General features: G+C 42.3%; 1 protein-coding gene across 1 annotated transcript; it reads right to left on the reverse strand.

Moving 5' to 3' along the window:
• Nucleotides 1-10,863: 10,863 nt before the first annotated feature.
• On the reverse strand, nucleotides 10,864-17,156 carry LOC110522123 (G protein-coupled receptor 26-like). Its single transcript, XM_021600288.3, has 3 exons — nucleotides 16,055-17,156; nucleotides 14,976-15,089; nucleotides 10,864-14,129 (listed from the first exon to the last, which is right to left on the reverse strand). The coding sequence occupies exons 1-3, from the start codon at nucleotides 16,723-16,725 to the stop codon at nucleotides 13,889-13,891; spliced, it is 1,026 nt and encodes a 341-aa protein (XP_021455963.1). The 5' UTR covers nucleotides 16,726-17,156; the 3' UTR covers nucleotides 10,864-13,888.
• Between the last annotated feature and the right edge of the window lie 1,899 nt (nucleotides 17,157-19,055).

Below are 19,055 nucleotides of genomic sequence, written 5' to 3' on the forward strand. Positions count from 1 at the left end.
CTCGATAATCTATGCAGGGGCGCAGAGACCCGTCCTTCTTCTTGACAAAAAAAAACCCCGCTCCGGCGGGAGAGGAGGAGGGGACTATGGTACCGGCGTCAAGAGCTACAGACAAATAATCCTCGAGAGCCTTACGTTCGGGAGCCGACAGAGAGTATAGTCTACCCCGGGGGGGAGTGGTTCCCGGAAGGAGATCAATACTACAATCATACGACCGGTGTGGAGGAAGAGAGGTGGCCCTGGACCGACTGAACACCGTGCGCAGATCGTGATATTCCTCCGGCACCCCTGTCAAATCACCAGGCTCCTCCTGTGAAGAAGAGACAGAGGAAACAGGAGGGATAGCAGACATTAAACATTTCACATGACAAGAGACGTTCCAGGAGAGGATAGAATTACTAGACCAATTAATGGAAGGATTATGACAAACTAGCCAGGGATGGCCCAAAACAACAGGTGTAAAAGGTGAACGAAAAATCAAAAAAGAAATGGTTTCGCTATGATTACCAGAAACAGTGAGGGTTAAAGGTAGCGTCTCACGCTGAATCCTGGGGAGAGGACTACCATCCAGGGCGAACAAGGCCGTGGACTCCCTTAACTGTCTGAGAGGAATGTCATGTTCCCGAGCCCAGGTCTCGTCCATAAAACAGCCCTCCGCCCCAGAGTCTATTAAGGCACTGCAGGAAGCTGACGAACCGGTCCAGCGTAGATGGACCGACAAGGTAGTGCAGGATCTTGAAGGAGAGACAGGAGTAGTAGCGCTCACCAGTAGCCCTCCGCTTACTGATGAGCTCTGGCTTTTACTGGACATGAAGTGACAAAATGACCAGCAGAACCGCAATAGAGACAGAGGCGGTTGGTGATTCTCCGTTCCCTCTCCTTAGTCGAGATGCGGATACCTCCCAGCTGCATAGGCTCAGCTCCCGAGCCGGCAGAGGAAGATGGTAGTGATGCGGAGAGGGGGGCAACGGAGAGCGCGAGCTCCTTTCCACGAGCTCGGTGACGAAGATCAACCCGTCGCTCAATGCGAATAGCGAGTTCAATCAAGGAATCCACGCTGGAAGGAACCTCCCGGGAGAGAATCTCATCCTTTACCTCTGCGCGGAGACCCTCCAGAAGACGAGCGAGCAAGGCCGGCTCGTTCCAGCCACTGGAGGCAGCAAGAGTGCGAAACTCAATAGAGTAGTCTGTTATGGATCGATTGCCTTGACATAGGGAAGACAGGGCCCTGGAAGCCTCCTCCCCAAAAACAGATCGATCAAAAACCCGTATCATCTCCTCCTTAAAGTCCTGATACTGGTTAGTACACTCAGCCCTTGCCTCCCAGATTGCCGTGCCCCACTCACGAGCCCGTCCAGTAAGGAGAGATATGACGTAGGCGACACGAGCAGTGCTCCTGGCGTAAGTGTTGGGCTGGAGAGAAAACACAATATCACACTGGGTGAGGAACGAGCGGCATTCAGTGGGCTCCCCAGAGTAACACGGCGGGTTATTGATTCTGGGCTCCGGAGATTCGAAAGCCCTGGAAGTGGCCGGTGGATCGAGGCGGAGATGGTGAACCTGTTCTGTGAGGTTGGAGACTTGGGTGGCCAGGGTCTCAACGGCATGTCGAGCAGCAGACAATTCCTGCTCGTGTCTGCCTAGCATCGCTCCCTGGATCCCGACGGCTGAGTGGAGAGGATCCGAAGTCGCTGGGTCCATTCTTGGTCGGATTCTTCTGTTACGGTGAGTGAATGAGGACCCAAAAGCGAACTAACTTAAACAGAGCTTCTTTAATAACCAAACATAGGTAGGCTCAGATAGACCGGCAGATTCCGACAGGACAGGACAAGGTTACAGCAAACATGACGATAGTCTGGCTCAGGCATGAAACACAACAAACAAGAATCCGACAAGGACAGGAACAAAAACAGAGAGAGATATAGGGACCTAATCAGAGGGAAAAAGGGAACAGGTGGGAAACGGGGTGAATGGGTAGTTAGGGGGAGACAAGGCACAGCTGGGGGAAAGAGGGGGAGAAAAGGTAACCTAACAACGACCAGCAGAGGGAGACAGGGTGAAGGGAAAGGACAGAAACACACAACATGACAATACATGACAAAAAGGCCCTCTGCATGGTAAACTGATTGATAGATTATCCCAGGTCTTGACAATGTCCCTAGTGTGAAGTATATTCCTTCTGGAATGGTCCGTCCTCCTGTTTGCAATGCAGCGGGAGAGTTTCCTTTCCATGTTGACCTTAAGTGGGGCAAACACAGGTATATTGATAGCTCGGGCTACTCAGAATGTCCCCATTCTTGGCCAGTCTTTTCACAGCTGAAGTATATCCTAATGAAATGAGTTAATGGATTCTCCTAAACCAGGGGTTTTCGTTAGTCGAAACAATGATTGTATGGTCCTAAGTCAGTGGTTTTTGTTAGTCCAAACAATTATTGTATGGATCAGCTTTACCGAGGTACTGCTTTGTCCTACTGATTGGAGAGGAATCCCTCTTACTGGGTGCTCTCTGTCATATATCTGACTGACTGTGGACCCTTAAAATGGACTTTTTCCTCCTAAGATTTCTTTAGCAGGGCTGTTGACTTGGACGAAGGATTGTAGATGACCTGGACCATAGTCAGTCAGCTATATTACAGAGAGCTATATTCATCCTACATGACAACATAGTGTTCATGTCATCCTTTCATTAAGAGATGCTCCAATATTCCACATAATCCCATCCAATATTCCACAAAATCCCATCAAATTGTGATCTGTAAAAGATATTACAACAGTGAAAGGTTCCATCTCCCTGTCTCCACCTTTGTTCCTGTTCAAGCACTATCTCAGGCAGATGAAAAAGGTGATAGACTACACTGTTTCAGTTTGAATCTGAAAGCACATAAAAAGCAAACAAACAAAACAAAAAACACATTTAAATTGAGAGGGTAGAGATAGAGATTGAATGTCTCGATTTGGTTTAGGATGAAAGGCTGGGAGTTGAGGCAGTTTGGATATTTATATTACACAGCTAAAACAACTACAATATGTAATGAGAGGGGTGAAAATACCTTTCTGAACCTCTGGCTTAACATAGTGGTGGTGGGGACGTGTTACATCTGGTGGTGGTGGGGATGTGTTACATCTGGTGGTAGTGGGGATGTCTTACATCTGGTGGTGGTGGGGATGTGTTACATCTGGTGGTGGTGGGGATGTGTTACATCTGGTGGTGGTGGGGATGTGTTACATCTGGTGGTGGTGGGGATGTGTTACATCTGGTGGTGGTGGGGACGCTTTACATCTGGTGGTGGTGGGGATGTGTTACATCTGGTGGTGGTGGGGATGTGTTACATCTGGTGGTAGTGGGGATGTGTTACATCTGGTGGTGGTGGGGATGTGTTACATCTGGTGGTGGTGGGGATGTGTTACATCTGGTGGTGGTGGTGGGGATGTGTTACATCTGGTGGTGGTGGGGATGTGTTACATATGGTGGTGGTGGGGATGTGTTACATCTGGTGGTGGTGGTGGGGATGTGTTACATCTGGTGGTGGTGGGGATGTGTTACATCTGGTGGTGGTGGGGATGTGTTACATCTGGTGGTGGTGGGGACGTGTTACATCTGGTGGTGGTGGGGATGTGTTACATTTTTCCCACTGGGAAAAAACTGTTTGAATCAACTTTGCTTCCACGTCATTTCAACAACAACAAAAACGAATGTGACGACGTTGAATCAATGTGGAAAACTGATTGTATTTGCAAAAAGTAATCAACATAAATTAATTTAGTATCCCCCCCAAACTTTTAACCTAAATCCAATGACACAGTGACATTTTTTAGTTGATTACACAATGAAGTCACATTAGTTGAAAACTCCACCAGACGTAAATCAAAACTAGACATTGAAATGAAGTCTGTGCCCAGTGGGCTGTCAGAGATAGAATGACCTGAACTGATGTGATGAGTGACATATGTATTTCGCTTGTATAATTTATATTCCCTATTCTTTCATCTAGAACATTATGAGTATGAAGAGAAATAACTATAGGCTTAAGAAACACACCAATATGATATGGTCTTTTATTTACAGGTTGCACTTTTTATCCCTTTCGTAATGTTTACTTTAGTGTATGTGCTAATGTTCTATTCCATCTTAAAAGTAGCAGGTGTATCTCTGCCATGTTTATGCTGTTTTCATCTTTTACTCTGTGTATTTGGATCAACAGACTTGTTGGCATGGATGGTACTTTACAGAAGAGTTGAAGGTAATCAGATTTTGTCTTGACAGAAAAAAAGCAAACACCCTTTAAAAGTTGTTGCTTGCTGAAAATTGATTTAATTGCTGTTGATTAATTATTCAATGCATTTTCATGGGCTATAGTAGTAAAGGTACCTACAGGGCTCCTAAAAATTCCAAATCAAATAGCAAAATGATCCATGGTATGACCATCTTAAAACAATTCCATATTAGCTACGTAGAACACTCCAGGTTAATGGATTTCAGTACAGTACGAGTGTGTGTTTTCATGCAGGTCTACATCGAGTCATTGATGAATGGAAGTAGCAACCTGGATATGCCCCTGGTATACTAGCCGAAGGTAATAAACATGGCCAACATGCTAAATGGAGAGTGAAGGTCATACATTATCAGAGATAGTACTTTATCTGAGAGACAGACACCCTTATATCAGGCTAAATGGACCTTATTAGAGTTAAAGGTACGAGTTAATCATTTAGCAGATGCTGTTACCCAGAGCGACTTACATGAGCAATTAGGGTTAAGTGCCTTGCTCAAGGGCACATGTCAGTAACATTGCATTAAACTACATCCACTCCTGACTGCATGTTTGTTTATTCCATGTGTAACTCTGTGTTGTTGTTTTTGTCACACTGCTTTGCTTTATCTTGGCCAGGTCGCAGTTGTAAATGAGAACTTGTTCTCAACTGGCCTACCTGGTTAAATAAAGGTGAAATATAAAAAATTAAATAAGAACAAGGCACAGTAACCGATGGTATGAATTTGAATTTCATTAAAGAAGATCCTCAAAATATCAGGTACAACTTTCCTTAGAGTAGCAGAGGTGATTCAGTGAACTGTGCTCATCTAATGAGAAACCTGCGACCTGAAAACTCCTGTTACCTCAGTGGGCAGTCTTCAGTTATACAAACCTTATTGATCACATGAGAACACCAAACAGTCAGCAACACATACTTCTAACATCCCTTCTCTCAATATAATCATAATTCTTTCCTGACAATGTCAGAGTCCAGACAACAAACAGATCACGTTTTAAAACAAACTTTTATGGGCAAAAATAAAACTATCATAAGATAATTTATATGCATGCATATCCAGATTATAAATTCCTTTCCTTCCTCTGTTATTCTAGTTCATGATTAATGAATAAACAGATGGTTGAAAATTCAAACTGCATAAATCACATACTCATTAACAGCTAGGGGAGCATCTTCAGCTGCTGGTGCAGTTAGTCAACACAATATGGCCACTTACAAACTGTCATTAAGAACACCTAAGTCTTCATTAAAAATACACAAGTGTTTTTATCACTACGTGGTGCTCTGAAATAAACGTTTAGATCAAAATCAATTCATTCCGCATTGCTATGGAAATGACAGGTTTCTGGCTACTCCTTGACATGTTTGTCTACTCTGGATCGTAATTACAAAGAAAGGACAAAGAAAGGGTTGTCGGCAGGGTAGCCTAGTGGTTAGAGTGTTGGACTAGCAGCTGAAAGGTTGCAAGTTCAAATCCCTGAGCTGTTGTTCTGCTCCTGAACAGGCAGTTAGCCCACTGTCATTGAGAATAAGAATTTGTTCTTAACTGACTTGCCTAGTTAAATAAAATTAAAATAATTCTCTGGTCTATTATTAAATGCAGAATATGATAGGATTCCCTCCTCCTGAATTTCTTGTTGGTTGTTTAATTCGGGGGGGGATTACTCAGCATTGGCTCTGACTCACCCATGTAAAGCAATACTATGTTTTGCTTCTTGGTGCAGCAAATGTCACTACAAGTTACTGTGAAAAGTAACATTTCCCATCTGTCAGTATGTTTGTGTGGGTGATAGAGTTTTGAATAATGTGTGTCTCAAGGCAAAAAGATATCAGAACAACTTTTCTGCAATGATTATTTTATGTTGCTTGCTTTTGTGCATCTTTGCATGCATTCTTGTGTTCATGCGTGTGTGCGTGTGCACGCGTGCGCGCGTGCGCACGTGTGTATGTGTGCGTGCGTGCGTGCGTTACATACTGTAATAGGGTAGAGAACCTATGGAAAAACCCACAAAGAAAAACCCAGACTCAGGCACACACATACCCACATATTCTCACTGAAAAGTTGAAGGTCCCTCAGTTTTTATTCAATCGGTGAACGAAGAAAGAGAACAAAGCAACAACAAAACTATTTCCGGGGTGCACTGTAAAATACTGAGTAAACAGACTGAATCTTATCTCTCACTATATTCCCCCGTTGTTATATTATTATGCTTTGTCTATCTGGTGGTGTCCCAAAAGAATTCTATTGAAAGGTGAATACAGGTTGGACCACTTCACTCATTAATTGTTTTTAAAGGGCAACTTGAGTTAAGTTCTCCCATCTTTTATTGCTTTGAAACCTGAACAATGTGCAGCTCAGGGAAGGCATTGTGATAGTGAAAGGTTATGGCAACCTTACTGAGAGGAGTTGAAATGATGATGACTCACAGAGAGCAGCCACTAGGTTATCGACAACAGCTGAAGAAGACCAAACCACCCCAGGCAGAATACCTGAAAACACACACACGCTAATGTCAGCATTGTTGTTTTAAAGGAGTGTCTGCATACTGGGAAAGTTGCTATCTATTTATCTAACAAAATCTGAATCTTAAATGGCTAAATGGCTTGGCTCTTGTGTCATTTTAATTGGGAGTCTGAAGAAATGTTGAGGGATTAAAACAATGTGGCTGAGAATTACCAATAAGATCTGTGATTGTCTGGATGGGTTGTGTTGAGGTCTTTCAATTATTATATATATTTTTTTTATCTCCCACAGGTAGAATACAGTATTTATTTTCTGAGTTCAGGAATAACATAAAAAATGGACAAATCTATCTAGACCATATGGGTGTAACGTACTGGGTGTAGTGGGAGAGAAGTCAGGCGCAGGAAGCAGAGAGTTCAGTGTGGTGCTATATTTAATGCACAAAACAGCGAACATAAGCCAACCCCACGAAAACACACAACAAAACAAATATCCCAAACACGGGGACTTAAACTGATCAGCAAAACCCACGAAATGGGAAACACGGAACCCACAGACGTGCGCACAAGTTACACAAAACAATTCCGCACAGAGAGCAGGCGGGCCTACTGGTAAATAAAGCCCGACTAATCAGCCTAAAACACAAACAGGTGAAACCAATAAACAGAAAGGGGAAAAAGGATCAGTGGCAGCTAGTAGGCCGGTGACGACGACCGCTGAGCGCCACCCGAACAGGAAGGGGAACCACCTTCGGTAGGAGTCGTGAATATGGGACATAACTCAATTTAGTTGATACTGTAGCTGCATTGGTCTTATATCTTACCAGTGATGCTGGCCAACATGCGTGTTTTAATGAGCCTCACACAGCTCTTTTTTATATGCTAACCTGTGATGAGCTTTAGCCTCATAGTACTGTCAGCTGACATTATATGACTGGTGAACTGTTGCCTGGCTAGCAAAACTCCTTGCTCTGGTCAAACGCTAAGCCACACCCACGGACGTACATTTTTCTCCGCAATGAATCTGGACCTGAGTAGGTACGGCCCCGACGATTTCTAGAACGTAAACACATTCTAACCATTCTGATTGGTTACAGAAACCTTGGATTGGGCCAGAGCCAGAACACGCATGGGTAAAGCGCCATTTAGAAAATGTGTCATTGGCTTTGATACCCTGATTGTTTAGAGATGATCCAATCGCTGATTACCTTGTTTTTTACGACACCCCTAATTTTGACGTCACCACAAACGACTTCAGCGATGGCAGTCTCAGACTGAAGAATGTACTGTAGCGAACATAGAGCAGTGGAAGAATTCAGTTTGAGTGTCAGGCAAGGTGGACTGTGCCACAATATTATCATTGTCCACAGTTCATTGTCCACGATAAGCAACCCTGACTCTATAAACATAAGACTAACGCTTGTGGGGAACATATACAAGATAGAACCAAAAGATCTCCTGAGCAGCCTTATGTACTTGCCATACGTGATGCCTGTTCTTATCCTGTCTGCGCTAACTTTTACTTCTCCTAATGAGGCTAGGCCTTCCCACGGGGTGGGGGTGTGTGAAGTCGGCCGCCTCACTCGCCTGTTCTCCTTCGCTCCTCCACTTGTTATCTCTCTATCTACCTACGCTCTGTAATTTAGTCACAGGGCAGGTATTCACCGTGGCTGGTGCAGGTTTGTTTCCATCTCAAGCCCACTCCGTGACTCTCAAAGGGTTGAGGAGGCAGGTACTTTGCTAATACTTTCAATGAACTGCCTATCTGTACTGAATTCATGTGAATGTATTTATATAACCCTTTATAACCCTAAAGTACATTTTAAGACTTCACACAGACATTCATATCAGCTCATAGTTTCATATAGCGTTCCTTTTCAAAGCCATAAAGTATGGGCTATTATTAATACAGGTTTCATAATAGGTATAGTTGTCATAGTTGTAGACCGCTATAAGCATTGAAAACTAATTCCTCCTAATAATGGCTCCCATTAAGAATCTATTAGATAGTTCACAGAAAGTGTGATCAGAACTTTTTGGGGAACCTTTCTCTCAGATCCATTGTGTTAACAATGAATACTGACAGGTGAAGAACTTGCTGTCTAAAAATGAAGCAGATGATTTTACAGTGACCTTTTCAATTGTCAACGCTCCAGTGAAGTTGTATCATCATGATTCATGACATACAGATGTAGGATCTTAATTTGAGCCAGTTTGCTACATCATGAAGCAACAAGAAATGTGAATTATTATGTGGATTATAATGAATGGACAATTTTTGCAGGGGTCGATAATTTTTTTGTTATGGCAAATCAAGTCTGAAATTTTAAAGTGGAAATAACAAACTTTAGAACCCTTTTCAAACCTTGAATACACAACAAGTTAGCATTTCCTATAGTGCAGGAAAATTCAGAGTAATCAAATTAAGATCCTACATCTATATGAAACATCTCCATAGAGATAATGGAAGGGAAATAACTCCATAGAGCCCCACAGTGGAGGTATCATAATAACCATATACCCTAGCAGGCAAACAGGGAAAGGTTCATTTTTCCCATAGGGAATTTTTAGAAACAATTAAAATAAGGGCTGTGTTTCATGTAGGCTTGCCCTGGCATGACTTTTTGATAATCATGTAAATCTCTCTCAGACAAGTGGAATTGTATTAATATATTCAGCTCTATTTACTCTGATATTCAAAAATGCTGATTAGCATCATAGTAGACATCATACAAGACTACAAATCCCTGCAAGCTTCTGCACATCATCTCTAGCTGACACCTTTGCTAACAGGTATTGTGTCAATTTAAAACTTATATAAGACTGTTCACAGAATTGTCAATTTAAATAAATGTAGCCAATTTATTCATTACTGTATTTAGCTAACATTAGATAGTTAATCCAGAGATTCTTACCTTTGCCTCTGTTTGGCAGTCTCGTCCAGATCATTATGGCATTTGTAGTTCTTTATGATAGCCACATTAGCAGCTAATTAGCATTTCATTTTCAAGGGGTGAATACAGGCGGATATATTGATCAAATTCACCTTGTCCTAGAGAGATTTACACGGTTGTCAAACGTCATGCCAGGGTAAGCCTACACGAAGCAGCCCTTATCCCCTCTGGGTAAAATTAATGGTGGAAAAACAATTGGAACCAGTTCCTTGTTTGATTGCAAGGTTCTATGGATATTATGACTCATACTGTGGTACTCTATTTGAAGTTCACTTTCATTTCTGTGTTAGTTTAGACCGTTTTGTGAGGTGGTGATGGTAAGGGCAATGGGCTGTCATTACCCATCATCCTTTGGCTCTGTCACAGCTGCCTGCTCACTGTAGTGCTTCTAGAGATATGCCTCCCCTTTCCCCTTTCCTCTGTTCTCTTTCCTCTTTTTCCACTTATTTCCTCACAACCCTGCAATTTCCATGGCCCTTAACTGTCAACCTGTTTCTATTGTGAAATCCCAGGGTAAGAGAATGTAGCTGCGCTGTCATCCTTTCAGCAGGGTAGAGGTGGGTGTAACGTATTTTAAACTGTTATTCCTCAAACAAATGATCCTTCCTACATGATCTTTTACTTCTGACTGTAAGTGTAGTATTACTATGTAAAGATTTGTCCTTTGAGATATACTGTTGCTGAACATAGGACACAGTAGGACACAATTGGGTCAAGTTCAATTGTCTGTACGCCATAACGAGTTTTTAATGGTACCCTCATACCTTTAACATGCCATATAATACCACATCACGAGCCTGGATATGGAATGTGACTGGATGTCTGGAGGACATCTTTATGATATCCATACTACTAGATGGCCAACATTTTGATTATCGAGCTAGCAGATTGTGAGGGTCTATCTTGTTATAGCAATGAAATGCACACAGACGTCAGCTCTCAAACCATATCCTTGTCACTTAATCAAAGACAAGACTAGTAGTTGTCACTACTTCTTCACCATTAATATGTATTGAGCTACAATAAAAAAAATAGTCTCCTTAGCTTATTTCGTATGACTGCAATGGCCATGAGTTGACTATCATGTCACAATAGCTAATAAGAACTACTGGACAGAATGATACCTCCAAAGGCATTATGCATACAACCAAATAACTTGAGTGAAGCATTTTCCCTTTTGAAATGCACAGCATTTATTTCAATAAAGTCACAAATGTATTTAGCAAAACTGAACACTGCTTTGACTGCTTTTAACAAAAATAAATATACATTTTCATCTGTCTAGGGCATCAAACACTCAAATGAAATGAAAGTAATACACTTTACCTTGGTTGCCAACATCACCAAAATTCATTAACTTTACAACTGAAAATGTAATCTACAGACCGCTCAGGTGACTCCTCTATAGATGAAGTGGTAATACTGTGGGTGTTAGTAATGTAGAGCAAAAATAGAATGTTTAAAAATGTATTATACAGTATGGATATAATGGCTATACTATCACATTTAAATACAAAATTATCCAGTTTTATGCATGATATGATAATACAATTTAATAATATTCAAGAAAGAGTTTGATAATGCCACATCATCAGCTACCATACTCTACAATCATACAGATGTAGGGTCTTAAATTTGAGCCAGTTTGTTACAGCAGGAAAACAATCCTGCAGCAACAGGAAATGTTAAATATGCCGTGGATTATAATTAATGGCCATTTTTTGTATGGGTTGATACATTTTTTGTTACGGCAAATCAATTCTGGTGGAAATGACAAGTTTGCATTTCCTGCCGTGCAGGAACATTCTCAGTGACAAAACAGTGATCAAATTAAGGCCCTACATCTGTACACAACTATGTCGCTGAGTCACTGTATACACTTTTGCAGCTATATCGCACAAGGTATCATACCAACAAAAAATGATCTCAAATGCTTTATATTCCCATAGTTATCCATCCAGATGTTACTACACTTAGGTGATAGTGATACAGAGACATGTTATCCCTTTTACAGTGATATAATCACGCGTTTGAAAGGCACTCAATTGTGTAGAATTTTGCCCATGCAGCTACATCATCTTAGCTATGTGAGTCATAGTCAGGGCATGCTACCTTGCACACCAACTCATTGGGCCCAGGAACAGTGAATCCTGGCGATGTTGCTACACTAATGAGCAGCAACATATGTCAAAATCTAATTTGTCTTATCTGAAGTCATACATGCTACAACAAGAAATCACTCTATCAAAACCACTCGGTTGGAATGAAACCATTTTAAACGAATTGACATACTTTAATGAACTACGAGTGACTCACTGGCTTAGCAACAGTAATTCGTGACCCACATGACTCTCCGTCATATCTTCCCAATTAAGGACATCATGTTTTCTCACTCATGTCACACAATGAGACAAGAGAGCAACAGTTAACCCTGCTCAAAACTGCGAAAGTACGAAATCGATACAAAGCAACAATCTCTTCTCAGGTTTTTTCAACTCTCTCCACTCACCAACCATGGCTCACTACTTAGGTACAGTTGAAGTCGGAAGTTTACATACATCTTAGCCAAATACATTTAAACTCAGTTTTTCACAATTCCTGACATTTAATCCTACTAGGATTAATCCTAAAGTCCCTGTCTTAGGTCAGTTAGGATCACCACTTTATTTTAAGAATGTGAAACGTCAGAATAATAGTAGAGGGAATTATTTTTTTCAGCTTTTATTTCTTTCATCACATTCCCAGTGGGTCAGAAGTTTACATACACTCAATTAGTATTTGGTAGCATTGCCTTTAAATTGTTTAACTTGGGTCAAATGTTTCAGGTAGACTTCCACAAGCTTCCCACAATAAGTTGGGTGAATTCTGGCCCATTCCGCCTGACAGAGCTGGTGTAACTGAGTCAGGTTTGTAGGCCTCCATGCTCGCACATGCTTTTTCAGTTCTGCCCGCACAATTTTCTATAGGACTGAGGTCAGGGCCTTGTGATGGCCACTTCAATACCTTGACTTTGTTGTCCTTAAGCCATTTTGCCAAAACTTTGGAAGTAAGCTTGGGGTCATTGTCCATTTGGAAGACCCATTTGCAACCAAGATTTAACTTCCTGGCTGATGTCTTGAGAGGTTGCTTCAATATATTCACCTAATTTTCCTTCCTCATGACGCCATCTATTTTGTGAAGTGCACCAGTCCCTCCTGCAGCATGATGCTGCCACCCCCATCCTTCACGGTTGGGATGGTGTTCTTCAGCTTGCAAGCCTCCCCTTTCCCTCCAAACATAATGATTGTCATTATAGCCAAACAGTTCTATTTTTGTTTCATCAGACCAGAGAACATTTCTCCAAAAAGTATGATCTTTGTCCCCATGTGCAGTTGCAAACCGTAGTCTGGATTTTTTATGGCGGTTTTGAAGCAGTGGCTTCTTCCTTGCTGAGCGGCCTTTTAGGTTATGTCGATATAGGACTCGTTTTACTGTGGATATAGATATGTTTGTACCTGTTTCCTGCAGCATTTTCACAGGGTCCTTTTCTGTTGTTCTGGGATTGATTTGCACTTTTCACACCAAAGTACGTTCATCTCTAGGAGACAGAACACGTCTCCTTCTTGAGCGGTATGATGGCTGTGTGGTCCCATGGTGTTTATACTTGGGTACTATTGTTTGTACAGATGAACGTGGTACCTTCAGGCATTTGGAAATTGCTCCCAAGAATAAACCAGCCTTGTGGACGTCTACAATATTTTTTCTGGGGTCTTGGCTCATTTCTTTTGATTTTCCCATGATGTCAAGCAAAGAGGCACTGAGTTTAAGGTAGTCCTTGAAATACATCCACAGGTACACCTCCAATTGACTCAAATGGTGTCAATTAGCCTATCAGAAGCTTCTAAAGCCATGACATAATTTTCTGGAATTTTCCAAGCTGTTTAAAGGCACAGTCAACTTAGTGTATGTAAACCTCTGACCAACTGGAAATGTGATACAGCGAATAATGACTGAAATAATCTGTCTGTGAACAATTGTTGGAAAAATTACTTGTGTCATGCACAAAGTAGATTTCCTAACATACTTGCCAAAACAATAGTTTGTTAACAAGAAATTGGCGGAGTGGTTGAAAAATGAGTTTGAATGACTCCAACCTAAGTGTATGTAAACTTCCGACTTCAACTGTATGTAAGTACCTCAATGTCTCCATCTTGCCATAGTCAATGGGTGGGTTTGAAGTTGTTGGTGTCGTTGACCCTTCCGTTCTCCACCATGCGGGCGGAGGAGTTAAAGGAACTTCTCTTCAGGATCTTGTTGGTCAGGTCGCTGCATGTCTTCCTGTACTGGTTCCGGAGCAGTGAGTAGACAAAAGGGTCGCAGGCTGCCTTGCTGTAGGCCAAACACTTAGACAAGACACCCCAGTGAGGGTTTATCTGTCCTAGCGTGAAGAGCTCGAAGATTCTGCCACAGCAAGCACAGAGAGATAAGTTATATTATGAACAGTGGATAGTTGTTTCATAGACCAGTGAAAAAACAACACAGATGTCAAAAAACCTACTGTCCTGTGGAAACTCTTTAATAAGCTCTCAGAAATTTCAACATTTTGCTTAAAAATGCCATGGCTCTGATTCGATCGTGAATGTTAGGGGATGTGGAGTTGCTCTTGTTTGTCTCACTGTCCTTACCAGGTAAGTGTATGGAGGCGTTTCACAAGGACAAGGCTCATTCTCAGAATGACGAGCTCAGATCACTGATCTTGTGATTTACAGGCGCTATCAAACTCACAATGGGGATCTCACTATAATTATAACCCCTGATGTGATCTCCATCTCTCACGGTTATGTTCAATCCCCTTCTGAAGGGTTGCAGCTGCACTTCTACAATAGGCAGCAGGTGTAATGAGAAGTATCATCATGGTCTCTGACTCACTCATAACGACACGTCCACCCATGCTAACTCTCTTACAGATTATCTTTCTCTTACACTCTTTCTCCCTTTCCTGGGGTTTCATCCTAAAACTCGTGAAGAAAAAGGGTGACAACATAATTACCCTCAAGCTGATTGGTTAGTGATTTAGATATGGATCGATAGAACATAATAAGATGGGGTTGTAGAAATTGACTATGGTCCATGTTGCAAAGTAAATTTTTCTACCCAAAGCACAAGCCATTTGCACAGGAAGTAGACAACTTTCGTTGGTCTCAGATGGGGAATTGGTGTCACCACAGTTCGCAGCAGCCAATCCCACAATATAACACCATCCCACATGCACAGGGGTGTTGAGGATAGATTTGAACCCCTGCTCACCTCGTGATGACGTAAGGGGCGAAGCACACCACAAACGTTCCAATGAATGTGATGATCTTCTTGGTGGCTCTCTGCCTCCGCTGTCTCTGCTCATCCAGGCATCGCTGGCGCACACTACCAAAGGACAGAGGGGACCGTTATCAACCCAGGGGACGACCCAGGAGCACAGCCTCAAACATGGCCTCTCGAGTGGAATGAGGGGTGATGGAGAAAACAGCATGCTTCTATGGACAGTATCAGAGCACAGCCTCAGGTCAATGCCAATGGATTGTTCAAGATATCGAAACTGTGAAACATCCATTATGTAAATCAAGTCCAATTCCAGGTCAATACTTATTGTTTAATTGATCGCTAATCACAAGGAATTGACCCCGGCCTCTGAGAAAGAAGAAAGACAGACAACAGGGAAAGTGACAGTGAGATGGCATCAATCTACCTATTTGAGGCTAGTTTAACTATTTGAGTTATGTAATGTGGAGATGATTGAAAAGGGATAATCAAATGCAGTAAACAATACAGGTCCAATGCAGTCGTTTTTATCTCAATATCAAATCATTTCTGGGTGACAATTAAGTACCTTAATGTGATTGTTTTCAATGTACATGGTCAAAGAGAAACAAAAAATAGCTTATTAGCAAAGAGCAATTTCTCAAACAAGAATTTAGCTAGGACAGTCTGGGGGTGGTCAGAGTTAGGAGCAGGAGGCAGGCCAAAACTCCATCCCACCATGACAGGCTGAGATTTCAGGCGCCTTTTCAAACAGTACATTTTCACAGTATTATTTCAACCTGATAGGGTGGGAATGTATATAAAACACAGGAAAATCAAGTTTTATAATGGTCACAATTTATAATGGTTTTGATCTGTATGTGAAGAGCTCTTGGTTTGGAATATATTTGTGTCATTTTAGTTTTGATAAAGGGGGCTGAGATCTGAGACCGTAACATTGGACCAAAACGGTGGTGCTGAAATCAATCCTAAATGCACTGAAATCGCATTGGTAATTTTGCAATTACAATTCGTGGGATAATCTGAAAAAATGTCTAAGCAAATGACTCAGACTAGGCTCAACGGCTTACCTCGGGTGAATATCCACAAGCAGCAATAAGGTCTGCATAGTGATCACGTCGATGCGTTTACAGTGAAACCGCGCAACTTTCAGAACTTTCAGGTACGTTACACACAACACGATTAAGGTCAAGAGAAACGTGAGAGAGTGTAACACCACAGTGTAGATGATAAACTGCGTCCGGGAGCCGCTTGCTCTCGCATTGCAGAGCGTACATGATGCGTAAATGTGATGGTACCCAACCCAGGAAGAGCAAGTGGCCACCGTGGAGAACGAGAGCGAGTGCATCCACGTGTATCCAAGCCCTATCACTGCGTCCCGGTGTCGTATTCTGGAGTGGTAGCTCAGCGGAAAAACCACTGCCACCCATCGATCGATGCTCAAAGCCCCCATACTGAGCATTGAGTTGGTGGTGAGAAAAGTGTCCAGGAAACCCACAGTTTGACAGAACCCGCTGCCTCCAGTGTTTCCTTTGTTGATAAGTCCGACCAGAGTTAGAGGCATATTGGACACGGTAAGCAACAGGTTGCAGACGGTTAGGTTGAGGATAAACAACCCGGGCACCTGCTTTCGAATCTCCTGGTTGTACAGAAAGCAGATCAGTACCACCACGTTGGACAGAAACGAGACGGCGATGATCACTACTACAAACACAGAGACAGCCATGTCCGCAATGTGCATTGTGCGTGCGTCCCGCTCAAATATCCGCACTTTTGACAATTGTATCCACCGTCCAGCTTCTGAAACAAATTACATATAGCATCGTGCTGGAACTACGATGTCCAACCAGCAAACATCCGACACAGTTCCACGGTTATTCTTCGTTGTCCTTCTCGTGTCTCCATGTAACGATACAGCCGGCTCACTATGGAGAGTCGCACGAAGGGACATCCAAGTATCCTCGATGTGCTGAACCAAATGTCTCCAGGAACGGGTGATTACAAACAGACACACCCCTGCACGTGTGGCTGCACTAAGTTTCTAACTATTTATTTCTTGCCACTGCTCGCACAACATCCCCTTATTGCGCAATTGCGTAGTGTACTGGTGGACAGTTTTGCAAACGCCCAGCGCAGTCTCTCGGATGGTCTGTCTCTGGCGATGCTTATGTCGTATATGTCACACCTCACCCACACCCATATGCTACACACTCCATCGCCTCCCCAAAGCAACCAAAAATGTATTTTTGTTCAATATCATGCGGTAAGTTTTAACTCATGCAACTGACATCGTTCTAGACCCTACAATTCGATAAACATCATACAACAAAATGTATCTTTGTGTTATCTCTAGTTGATGTAAGTCCCATATTACTGCGTTATAGGAGTTAACCAGGCTGTAGTTAATCCACAAGAGAATGGAGCATATAAATGACTGATATCACAATTTATAATTTTAGATATTATAGACACAACATATGATCAATCGGCAGCAGTAGCTCTTAAGCCCTAGAGGTTGGAGAGGCTGCCCAGTAGCCAGAAGGTTTCTGGTTCAAGCCCCAGGTGGGGCAACACAGAAATGAGAATGGAACTGAAATCATACTTGGATGGCTTCTGGTCTCTGATCCCATGTACCATCTCCTGCCATTGTGCCCATGAGTAAAGCACTTGACCCCCCACAATTGCTCTCCACCCAGCGGTGTTGGGCTTCTGCTGACCCTGTATCTCTCAATGTGTTTGTATGTATCTGGGGGTGTTGATAAAGGCAGAAAATGTCCTATGTTCTAACCAATGGACAATAAAGTTGTATTCTATTATTTTCTATTAATTGTGTGGACAAACAGCCGGTGTGATTATCTACAAAAGCTTTCTGAAGCCTGAAGCTGCCTTTCTTTCAAAAACACTGCTTTTCCATTGACTAATGCTCGGCTTATCCCCATCCATATTTGTATAGTCCGTTGCACAGATACTATACTGGCTTCTTAGGCACACACAACACACAAACACTATTTACAACTCCCTGTCTAGAAAGATCTCTGATAGCATCCCATGACCAACAGGCATACTGTAGGTTGGCATTCATACTAAATGGGATTGTAATGAGAAGGTATCTAAGTGTAGCTACTACTGTTTTTCTGCTAAGTGTTGAATGCTAGTAATGTTAATGAATAACACAATAGAATTACACAATGTAGAGAGATTACAAATATGCGTTATTTCTCCACAACACAAGAGAGGATGGTTCATGTTGCAATGCTGCTGGAGTGGACAGGGGACTTTGTTGCTGACGGTGTTGACAACAGGTGATTGCACGGATTCACGTCAATGACAGCGGCAGGGCCAGATGGCTTTGCCAGATGCTGTGTCTACTGTGGATTCCCCCCGATGTCCTCTTTACAAGGGTCTGGGGAGGGGACTCCACGGGGGACTTGTGTATCTGGTAAACACAGAATAGAACAGACAGACCCAGACAGACATAGTCATGTCTCAATCAATAGAGAAATGATTTTGTATTTATTGAGAATTTTAACATACTATGACATGGGATGCATACGTGGCCTGTAAGCCATGTCTCTTTCCCCTCTAGTTTTTGCCCCAGACTGTTCACACAATCATCACACGTGATCAAATGGCCCTCATTTAACACTGTCAGACACCTCCCTCCCATCTTGTTCTATATTGGAAAGTTCAATTAACATGCTCAATGAGAATGGCCAGAGTAAAGAGGAGAGTTGAAATGACTAATTTGCACAAAATCATTTATATATTAGATTCGTTTCTGGGCTGAATTAAAAGCATTGATATGATGTAATTAGATTGAAAGAGATTTCTCCACCACCAGAGAGGACCACAATCAGTCTTAGAATAGAAAGTGGTCAAGACAGTGATCCAGGAATTATGGGTAGTCGCAAGGCATTGATATTGATATACAGTTTTCTAATCAGTTTAACCAAGAAAATCATTTTTAATGGTACACTTTTGACAAGACAGAGTGTTACGGTGAGTGAATGAGGACCCAAAAGCGAATTAACTTAAACAGAGCTTCTTTAATAACCAAACATAGGTAGGCTC

Source organism: Oncorhynchus mykiss, chromosome 1, assembly GCF_057628025.1.
Source record: "Oncorhynchus mykiss isolate SJ-2025 chromosome 1, ASM5762802v1, whole genome shotgun sequence".
Lineage (NCBI taxonomy): Eukaryota > Metazoa > Chordata > Actinopteri > Salmoniformes > Salmonidae > Oncorhynchus > Oncorhynchus mykiss.